This window comes from Solanum lycopersicum, chromosome 11 (genome assembly GCF_036512215.1).
Source record: "Solanum lycopersicum chromosome 11, SLM_r2.1".
Classification (NCBI taxonomy): domain Eukaryota; kingdom Viridiplantae; phylum Streptophyta; class Magnoliopsida; order Solanales; family Solanaceae; genus Solanum; species Solanum lycopersicum.
This window is the reverse complement of record NC_090810.1, coordinates 36,909,903-36,921,613: the sequence shown is the minus strand read 5'-3', so window position 1 is coordinate 36,921,613 and position 11,711 is coordinate 36,909,903. Positions and strand designations below refer to the sequence as shown.

At 38.8% G+C, this 11,711-nt stretch overlaps 1 protein-coding gene across 1 annotated transcript; it reads right to left on the bottom strand.

The window, feature by feature from the left end:
* Positions 1-518: 518 nt before the first annotated feature.
* LOC138339382 (uncharacterized) lies at positions 519-9,599 on the bottom strand. Its single transcript, XM_069290975.1, has 2 exons — positions 7,155-9,599; positions 519-638 (listed from the first exon to the last, which is right to left on the bottom strand). Exons 1-2 carry the CDS (start codon positions 9,579-9,581, stop codon positions 519-521), a joined length of 2,547 nt encoding a protein of 848 aa, XP_069147076.1. The 5' UTR covers positions 9,582-9,599.
* Positions 9,600-11,711: the final 2,112 nt, after the last annotated feature.

The window sequence follows — 11,711 nt, the reverse complement described above, 5'->3', positions numbered from 1 at the left end:
CTTTTCTTGCATTATTGTCCTTGTAGTCTGGTATCCGTCTTATCTTCTTAAGTGTGTCCCAATAGTTTTTCCCCAGATGTGTGGTAGTGAGTAAAGTGGGACTCACAGATTGTCTAAAGAAGCAAATTTCTTGATTTTATATATATATATATATATATATATATATATATATATATATATATATATATATATATATTTTATGTGTCTAAATTATGTAATGCTATAGAATCAAAACTCATTCCAGAGTCATCATCATTAGGATCTTGGGCAAATTGTATTATCTCTAAGTTTTCTTCTGAATTTTCTTGACTATTTTTTGGGCTTGGAATTGGGCTTGGGTCTTTAATCATGTATTTGTTTTGTTCCTGTTTTTGTTTGAGTAGTTTTTCTACTGTTTTGGTGATTAGAAATTCTATGTCTTTAGTTTTTTGGGCCTTTTAGTTTTCAATTTAAGGTTTTGGGTAAAAGATATCGGTAGTCTTCGTCTATTATGAGAAGAAGATGAACATTCTTCGTTTTCACTTTTTAGCAAAGTGACAGCCATACAAGGAATTTGATATGTCTTTACCGTCTTCATCCGATACACTGGATTTCTTAACATTCAGTGGGGACTGCACACCTATCTCATCCATTTTTATCTGGGATGGAAAACCCTGTATATCTGTCTGAGTTTGTACATCTTGTTTAGTCTTACCTTTGCTTTCCATTCATCAAAGTCTTTCCCTGAGTTTGACATTTTCTTGCATTAGAGCTTCATTTCTTAGATTTAGCCTTTTGAATGCTTCGGTCATGGACGAGCAATGATCACAGAATATTACTTTGTTTGTATCTTTTTGGATGTTGTATTGTGGAGTTTTATCTAGGTTTTGTCTAAGGGCTGGAAAAATATAGTAATTTGGCCCTATATTCCTCTAGCATAGTCTAAAGCTTCTATAAAATCATTAAAGCCTTTAAAAAGAGGTTTTTGAAAACCTTTAATAGAATCTAAGACTTCTATCCATGTCTGAAAAACACCATTTGTTTTACCATGAATTACCACATAATATTTAGATCTATTTTCTTTATTTTTGCTAGTAAAATAATATCCTAAAGCATTTAAAACAGCAATTACATATTTAATGTCTTTTTAATTATGTGCTATCCATATATTATCTATAAGGCATGTTTGCTGTTTGTCTAGTTGGAAATTAGACAAATGTCTGAATGTCCAATTGGACGACTCATATGCAATTAAGTTTTGTTGTCCAAACTGCAGTCTTTCTATTCTGACATCATCAATTTTATCTAGAAGTTTAAAATGTAAATTTGATAACATTGTTTGTTTGTAAGAGTCTGCAAAGTCTGAGGCTGAAGGTTGAACTCTTTTACCTTTGTCTGGTAGTAGTAGTCTCATTCTGTAAAATTTAAACTTTGATCAGTAATCTACTTAGTTGATCTGCAATACTATTATCATTATCCTTGATATGCTACAAAATTATAGAATGATAAATTGATATAGTATCTACAAAATTTAGCCATCATCTTCTACTACTAGTTTTATTATTAATTTTTTGATGAAATTTTACTATAGCTTCACAATCTGTTCTTATTAATATTTCTGGTTTATTTAGAATATAAATTCTAAAACTGTTTAATCCATATATTACAGCTAAAATTTCAACATCTATACTAGCTTTATTACCCTTTTCTTTGAATTTTCCACTTTGATAAGCACATATTTTTTCTTCTTGTTTAGAACTGTATTTATGTGGTCTTGATTTTAATACTGCACCCCATCCATCAAAACTCTCATGTGTCTCTATTATAGTCTGATTCTAATGGCATATTAAGATCGGGAATATTTTTTATTTTTTCTTTTATCCTTTGTACTAATTTTATGTCTTCAATATTAAAGTTTCTTTGTCCTTTAGTTCCTGTCTTAGAGTATAATGGTCCTGCTATTTTTCCTAGATCCTTAATAAATGGTCTTGCATAGTTGACTATTCCTAGAAATTTTTGTAAGTCTTTTAAATTATTTAATTTATCTGGCATATCTAGAGCCTTTTTGCTAAATGAGGTTGTAGCTTAACTTTTCCTTGTCCTAAAGTAATTCCTAGAAGGTTTGTATAGTTTTTACATAATTCTATTTTCTTTTTACTAATTATTATTCCATTACTAACAAATAACCTAAAAACCGTTTGTAAGTGTCCTAAATGTTCTTTTATATCTTTACTAAATACTAAAATATCATCTACATATATTAAAACAATTTTTTTGTATTCTCCAAATCTTTTATCCATTTTTCTTTGGAAAATTGGAGTTGCGGTTTTTAACCCAAATGACATAAATAACCATTCAAAATGTCCCTCAGGACAAATAAAAGCTGTCCATTCTATACTATCTGGATGCATTTTTATCTGCCAGTATCCTGACTTACAATCAAATTTACTAAAAATTGTTTTACCTTGGATTCTATTTATTAACTCTGTTTTATCTGGTAATTTATAACTGTCTGTTTTAGTATTATCCTTTAGTATTTTGTAATTTATAACCATTCTGGCTTTTCTTCTAACTGTTTCACTATGATTTCTTACCATAAATGCTGCGGACCTATGTCTTGAAGTAGATCTTCTTATTACTCCTAATTCTAATAGTTCTTTAATTTGTATTCTAAAATCTTCTAGATATTGATTTGTAGCTTCTATTGAGGCTGTTCTTATTATATATTATGGGTTTATTATATCTAACTTATATACTTCATGATTATTTTTCCAATACTTTAGAGGCTTTTCTCCTAATATTTCTATTTGATCTAAAAATTTTACTATATTATCTAGATCTTGTTAGTTCTTTATTTGTCCTATTTTTTGAATTCCTGTCTTAAAATTATAAAACTCTGTTTCCATTTCTATTAGAACATAGTTTTTATTGACTATCTCATCTTCTCTATCTATTTCTAATATATTTTCATATAATGTATTACATTCCGTTTTAGTACATTGTGTATTATTTTCACAATTCTCGCAACTTTTTTCTTTATGTCTTACTTTAGTATTAATTTTATCAGTTAAGACCGAAGTATAAGTAATGTTTTTCATAAAAAGTATCCCATCTTTGTTATTAAAGTTCCTCCTTTATTGTATAGTATGAAATCTAGTCCTAACACAACATCTACTCTTATATCTAAATCTCGTACCCATATTTTATCCATCTTATAGGTAGGTTTGGAGAATTTTGAACAAGTATTTAAAAAACTAATTTGAGCTTTATCTATATAGTATCTGTCACGACCCAAATCGGACCGCGACTGGCACCCACACTTACCCTCCTATGTGAGCGAACCAACCAATCTAAACCTTAACGTTTCAATATAATATCAACAGAAAGTAATGCGGAAGACTTAAACTCATTAATAAAAACAAATTCAATAACTTCTAAAAACTCAACGACTATTATTATCTCCAAAATCTGGAAGTCATCATCACAAGAACCTCTACTTCAAATTACTAAATCTAAGAGTATCTAAGAAGCTAAAATATATAAACAGCTAGTCCATGCCGGAACTTCAAGGCATCAAGACATGAAGAGGAGGATCCAGTCCAAGCTAGAAGCATTAGCTCACCCTGATATCCGGAGTAATGAAGACTGGCTAGAGTTGCGGTTGAGTTGAAGACGCCGGTACATTTGCTGCACTCCACAATTAACAAAGAAAACAAATACAAGTAGGGGTCAGTACAAACACAAGTACTGAGTAGGTATCATCGGCCAACTCAAAATAAAAAACAGTATATATCAGGTAACATCATAAAATCAACTAGTATCCTTAGCATGCAGCATTTACAATTACCATAACCCTTGGTTACAACACCAAGCACATCAATGAGGACTCACGCCTCCTCATCATACTCATTTGGGAATTAGGTTCATTAGATTGAGTATATTAACATCTTTCAAGAATCATTATCTTTTATTCCTCTCGTGTCGGTACGTGACACTCCGCTCCTCATATACTATCCTGGTGTCAGAACGTGACACTCCGATCCTTATTCTATCCTCGTGTCGGAACGTGACACCCGATCCATATTCTATCCTGGTATCGAAACGTGGCACCCGATCCATATACTATCCTGGTGTCGGAACGTGACACTCCGATCCTCATTCTATCCTAGTGTCGGAACGTGACACCCGATCCATATTTTATCCTGGTACCGGAACGTGGCACCCGATCCATATACTATCCTGGTGTCGGAACGTGATACTCCAATCCTCATATACTATCCTGGTATCGGAACGTGGAACCTGATCCATATACTATCCTGGTGTCGGAACGTGACACTCCGATCCTCATATACTATCCTGGTACCGGAACGTGGCACCCGATCCCCTAATCTCACTACTTTCGTTCATCAAGCCTTCTTGTATACTAAGGCATCATCATTAACAAAGTAGATTAGGGTTTCTTTTTCAAGATTTAGGATTCAATAGCTTCATCATGCTTATCTCATCACAATTATATAATCACAACATGCAAACACACAATTAAGCATATAGAAGGGTTTACAACACTACCCAATACATATCATTCGCTATTAAGAGTTTACTACGAATAGTATAAAAACCATAACCTACCTCCACCGAAGATTAGTGATCAAGCAAGCAAATTCCCCAAAGCTTTGTGTTTTCCTCTTCTCGTTCGATCCTCTCTCTCTCTTTGTTCTTTCTATTTTCTTTATTCAAACCCTCTTTCTTTTACCCTAATTAGCATATAATTAAGAATAAAAGATGTCAATAATAACCCACTAATTTACTCAAGGTTACCTCTTTTAACCCCCAAGTAATTAGATTATTAACATTAACCCACTAAATTTATAATTATGACAGGAATAGTCCAAAACGTCCCTTAAAACATTTAAAGAAATTCGACCCCGCCTGGGATTATGCAGCCTGTGACGGGCCATCATGCCTGCGACGGTCTGTCCTGCTGCTCCGTCACAGAGTTCAGAGACTCCATTCCATTAAAGGGTCTGTGACAGTCCGTCGTGACCACGACGGTCCATCCTGCCATTCCATTACGAAGTTCAGAGAGTCGATTTCAGTACCCAATTTTCAAAATTCTAAGTATTTTGGAACGAGACACCCTCGACGGTCTGTCGTGTCCATGACGTTCCGTTGTGGGTTCCGTCGTCTCAGCCAATTTTTCCAGAAATAAAATCTGCTGTTCAAAACGACTAAACAGGTCGCTACAATAGATACCAATTTACCCATCGTTCGTCCCCGAACGATCGTAAGAAGAAAAATAAGGGCGAAAAGGAGTACCTGAATTTGTAAACAGGTGTAGGTATCTTTCTTGCATGTCCGCCTCTTTCTCCCAAGTGGCTTCTTCAACGGGTCGATTCTTCCATTGAACTTTGATGGATGCAATCTCCCTTGACCTCAACTTGCGAATTTCTCTATCTAAAATAGCCACAGGCTCCTCCTCATAAGACAATTTTTCATCAAGCAGCACTGAATCCCAACGAATGATGTAGTTTCCATCCCCATGGTATCTTTTCAACATAGACACGTGAAATACCGGATGCACTCTGGACAGCCCTGGAGGCAAGGCTAACTCATAAGCGACCTCCCCTACGCGCTTCAGAACTTCAAATGAACCAATATACCTCGGGATAAGTTTACCTCGCTTACCAAACCGCATCACCCCTTTCATGGGTGAAACCTTCAGCAAGACTTGTTAACCCTCCATGAACTCCAAGTCTCTAACCTTTCGATCTGCATATTCCTTTTGCCTACTTTGGCTGCTAACAACTTTTCTTGAATAGATTTCACTTTATCTAACGATTCTCTCAGAAGGTCAGTACCCTAAGGTCTAAACTCAAATGCATCAAACCACCCAATGGGAGACCTACATCTTCTCCCTTATAGTGCCTCAAATGGGGCCATATCAATGCTTGAGTGATAGCTATTGTTGTAGGAGAACTCTGCTAAGGGTAAGAAGCTATCCCAATGACCACCAAATTCTATCACACATGCACGAAGCATATCCTCCAACACTTGAATTGTTCGCTCAGACTGACCACCGGTCTGAGGATGGAACGCAGTACTAAGGTCCAACCTAGCACCCAATTCCGCATGTAATGTTTTCCAAAACTTAGAAGTAAACTACGTACCTCTATCTGATATGATGGAGAGTGGAACCCCATGCAACCGAACAATTTCTGAGATATAGATTTTGGCTAACTTCTCTTCATTGTAAGTCACCTTGACCGGAACGAAATGAGCAGACTTAGTTAACCTATCAACAATCACCCAAATAGAGTCAAACTTCCCCAATGTCTTTGGAAGACCAACCACGAAGTCCATTGCAATTCTCTCCCACTTCCATTCAGGAATGACATTCTCTGAAGTGTTCCTCCGGGCCTCTGGTGTTCATATTTTACTTGCTGACAATTTGGACATTTGGCAACAAAATCAACAATGTCGTGCTTCATTCTACTCCACCAAAAGTGTTGCTTTAGGTCACTGTACATCTTGGTTGCACCAGGATGTATAGAATATCCGGAACTATTAGCCTCTGTAAGAATAGTGTGGATTACATCATCAACACGGGGCACACATACCCTTCCCTTAATTCTCAAAACACCTTCCTCATCCATTATTGCTTCCTTAGCCTCTCCTCGCAACACCATATCCCGAATTCGGCTTAGTTTCTCATCATCAAACTGTTTTCCCTTGATCTTGTCAAGAAAAGAAGATCTCGCCTCCACACAAGCCAACAATCCTCCCTTCCCATTTACTTCTAACCTCATAAAGTCGTTGGACAGAGTCTGAACCTCTCTAGCCAATGGACTTCTAGAAACTTGCAAGCGAGCTAGACTTCCCATGCTCCCTGCCTTTCTACTTAAGGCATCTGCCATAACATTAGCCTTTCCCGGATGATACAAGATAGTGATATCGTAGTCCTTCAGTAGTTCCATCAATCTCCTCTGTCTCAAATTCAAATCCCTCTGAGTAAAGACATACTGTAGGCTACAATGATCCATGTATACTTCACACTTAACCCCATATAAATAATGTCTCCATTGCTTTAATGCAAACACTACCGCATCCAGTTCCAAATCATGGGTCGGGTAATTGCGTTCATGCACCTTTAATTGCCTTGAATCATAAGCAATTACGTTCTTCCCTTGCATTAGCACTGCACCCAAATTCGAATAGGATGCATCACAGTAGACAATGAGATTTTTACCTTCCACTGGCAGGGTAAGGATTGGTGCAGTAGTCAACAAGGTTTTGAGCTTCTGAAAGCTTTCTTCACATTCATCCGACCATACAAATGGAACATTCTGTTTAGTCAAGTTCGTCAATTGGGAAGCAATGGAAGAGAATCCCTTGACAAATCGACGGTAATAGCTAGCTAAACCAACAAAGCTCCTTATTTCTGACACATTAGTAGGTCTTACCCAATTCTTCACTGTCTCAATCTTAGAAGGATCCACCATCACCCCATCCTTAGAAACCACATGCCCCAAGAAGGACACTGCATCTAGCCAAAACTCACACTTGGAGAATTTGGCACAAAGCTTTTTCTCCCTCAACATTTCCAATACAATTCTCAAGTGCTCCTCATGTTCCTTCTTGCTCTTTGAGTATACCAATATATCATCAATAAATACGATCACAACGAGATCCAGATATGGCTTAAAAATCCTATTCATCAAGCTCATGAAAGCAGCAGGGGCATTCGTAAGACCAAAAGACATCACTACAAATTCGTAATGCCCATACCTGGTCCGAAAAGCAGTCTTTGGCACATCCGTTGCCCGTATTTTCAATTGATGATAACCGGACCTCAATTCAATCTTAGAGAAGACACAAGCACCTTGTAACTGATCGAACAAGTCATCAATGCGAGGAATGGGATACTTGTTCTTAATAGTTACCTTGTTCAACTGCCGGTAGTCTATGCACATCCGAAAACTCCCATCCTTTATCTTCACAAATAACATCGGAGCACCCCAAGGGGATGCACTTGGTCTAATGAAACCTTTACTTAACAACTCTTGAAGTTGGACCTTTAACTCTCTTAACTCCGCGGGAGAAATTCTATAAGGAGGTATAGAAATGGGGCGAGTACCCGGTTCAAGATCGATGCAGAAGTCAATATCTCTATCCGGTGGCATACCAGGAAGGTCTGCAGGAAACACATCTAAAAACTCACGGACCACGGAAACCGACTCAATTGAAGGTACTTGGGTAGTATCATCTCTGATGTGTGCTAAGAAAGATAAACACCCTTTACTAACCGTTCTCTTAGCGCGATGAAAGGAGATGATACGAACTGGAGTGGAAGTGTAGTCACCCTCCCACACTAACGGATCTGTCCCAGGCTTGGCCAATGTCACAGTTTTGGCATTACAATCAAAGATTGCAAAATTTGGAGAAAGCCAAGTCATACCCACAATCACATCGAAATCAACCATTTCTAAGATAACAAAGTCTACATAAGTATTGCTCCCCACAAAAGTCACCAAACAAGACCTATACACTTTTTCAATTATCACAGACTCACCCACCGGAGTAGAAACACGAATAGGCATGTCAAGCAATTCACAATGTAAATTAAGACCATTAGCAAATGAGGAAGATACATATGAAAAATTTGGAGCCAGGGTCAAATAATACAGAAGCCATACAATCACAAACCAAAAGATTACCTGTGATAACAGCATCTGATGTCTCCGCTTCCGACCGCCCAGGGAAAGCGTAACAATGGGCCCTATCACCAGTCTGTCCGTTGCCTCTAACATGTTGCGCTGCAGTATTTCCCATTTGTCCGTCAGCCCAGCCGTTTTGATGACCACCATTACCTCGGCCACCACGTTCTCAGAATAACGGCCTCTTCCATGACCACCCCTACCTCTAACTATTGGAGGTCTATAACTCTGTTTTGGACAATACCTCTTAATGTGTCCGGTCTCCCCACATCCATAACACTCTCTGGATTCAAGCATAGGTCTCTCAGAGAAGTGTTGACCGGTCTGAGGTGGAGCCCCAACTATAGTCTGTAGTGAAGACTGAATTGGTCGGACTGAGTAACCTCTTGAACCCTGTCCTCTAGAGTAAGAACCATTAAACTCACCTCCCTTTCGAAACCTTTTTGATGTCGATGCCATGGTGAATTCATCTGGCTTCACTCCCTCCACCTCTATCACGAAGTCTACCATTTCCTGAAAGGATTTCGCCGTAGCCGCTACCTGTAAGGTTGAAATGCGCAATTCTGACTTCAACCCCTTCACAAAATGGCAAATCTGCTCTTGTGGGCTGAAACAAAGTTGGGTGGCATACTTGGAGAGTGCACGAAACTTAGCCTCATAGGCTGAAACCGACATCCTGCCTTGCTCTAGGCTCAAGAACTCATCTCTTTTCCTATCCCTCAAAGTCCGGGGGATATACTTCTCCATAAACAAGCTAGAGAATGATGCCCAAGTCATAGGTGGTGCCTCTGTGGGTTGACACTCAACATGTGACCGCCACCATATTTTGGCGTTCCCTTGGAACTTATAAGTCACAAACTCAACACCAAACCGTTCTACTATACCCATCTTGTGTAGTAGCTCATGACAGTCAACCTGAAATCGTAGGCATCCTCAGATTCAGCACCCTTGAAGACTGGAGGTTTCAATTTCAAGAACTTACTGAAAAGTTCATGTTGATCATTTGTCATTATAGGTCCTGTAGTCAGACAAGGAAACGTGCCTATTTCTAATGGAACATCCATGCGGGGAGCCGCAGCAGTTGCCTGTTGTACTTCTGGAGCCTGAGGTGCTGGTGCAGAAAACACTGGAGGTGTCTGGCCTTGATCAGGTAACCCGCTAAGATAAGCAGAAACCTGATTGATCATTTCTGGGGTAGGTTGGGGTGGCAATTCCTCATTCTGCACTTGTTCATTCTCCCCATCCTCCCCTTCTCTTACTATTTCCTCAGTCGGTGGAGGAGTCACCGCCCTAGTACCAGATGGGCCAGGCGTTCGTCCTCTTCCTCTAGAGGACGTCCTCCCGCGACCTCTACCCCGGCCTCTTGCCACTGCTCCTCTTTGAGCTACAGTCTCAGTGGCTGGCTCAGATGCATCTTGTCTTGCCGATGTTGATGTTGGCGCAGTCGTTGCTCTAGTTCTAACCATCTGCGAAATAGAGTGAAGATGGTCAGATACCAATTTGTATCACCTAGATACCAATTGGACCCAAGTAATAGCACGAAAGAAGAAAGAAAGAATGGAATTTTCCTAAAGTCTTATAGCCTCTCAAAGAAAAGTAAAGGCGTCCCCTTACCGTTCATTAAGACTCTACTAGACTCGTTCTCGTGTGATGAGACCAACGAACCTAATGCTCTAATAATCGAGCCGCGACTGGCACCCACACTTACCCTCCTATGTGAGCGAACCAACCAATCTAAACCTTAACGTTTCAATATAATATCAATAGAAAGTAATGCGGAAGACTTAAACTCATTAATAAAAACCAATTCAATAACTTCTAAAAACTCAACGACTATTATTATCCCCAAAATCTGGAAGTCATCATCACAAGAACATCTACTTCAAATTACTAAATCTAAGAGTATCTAAGAAGCTAAAATACATAAACATCTAGTCCATGCTGGAACTTCAAGGCATCAAGACATGAAGAGGAGGATCTAGTCCAAGCTAGAAGCATTAGCTCACCCTGATATCCGGAGTAATGAAGACTGGCTAGAGTTGCGGTTGAGTTGAAGACGACAGTACATTTGCTGCACTCCACAATTAACAAAGAAAACAAATACAAGTAGGGGTCAGTACAAACACAAGTACTGAGTAGGTATCATCGGCCAACTCAAAATAAAAAACAGTATATATCAGGTAACATCATAAAATCAACTAGTATCCATAGCATGCAACATTTACAATTACCATAACCCTTGGTTACAACACCAAGCACATCAATGAGGACTCACGCCTCCTCATCATACTCATTTGGGAATTAGGTTCATTAGATTGAGTATATTAATATCTTTCAAGATTCATTATCTTTTATTCCTCTCGTGTCGGTACGTGACACTCCGCTCCTCATATACTATCCTTGTGTCGGAACGTGACACTCCGATCCTTATTCTATCCTGGTGTCAGAACGTGACACCCGATCCATATTCTATCCTGGTACCGGAACATGGCACCCGATCCATATACTATCCTGGTGTCGGAACGTGACGCTCCGATCCTCATTCTATCCTGGTGTCGGAACGTGACACCCGATCCATATTCTATCCTGGTACCGGAACGTGGCACCCGACCCATATACTATCCTGGTGTCGGAACATGACACTCCGATCCTCATATACTATCCTGGTACCGGAACGTGGCACCCGATCCATATACTATCCTGGTGTCGGAATGTGACACTCCAATCCTCATATACTATCCTGGTACCGGAACGTGGCACCTGATCCCCTAATCTCACTATTTTCGTTCATCAAGCCTTCTTGTATACTAAGGCATCATCATTAACAAAGTAGATTAGGGTTTCTTTTTTCAAGATTTAGGATTCAATAGCTTCATCATGCTTATCTCATCACAATTATATAATCACAACATGCAAACACACAATTAAGCATATAGAAGGGTTTACAACACTACCCAATAAATATCATTCACTATTAAGAGTTTACTACGAATAGTATAAAAACCATAACCTACCTCC

Excerpts from the sequence above, each read along its gene's own strand:
- LOC138339382 (XM_069290975.1), bottom strand. The coding sequence starts at position 9,581 with ATGGGTATAGTAGAACGGTTTGGTGTTGAGTTTGTGACTTATAAGTTC. Across the intron at positions 639-7,154 it reads TGCTAATGCAAGGGAAGAAC|ATAAAAATGGATGAGATAGG; the intron begins GTAATTGCTTAT and ends TTTCCATCCCAG.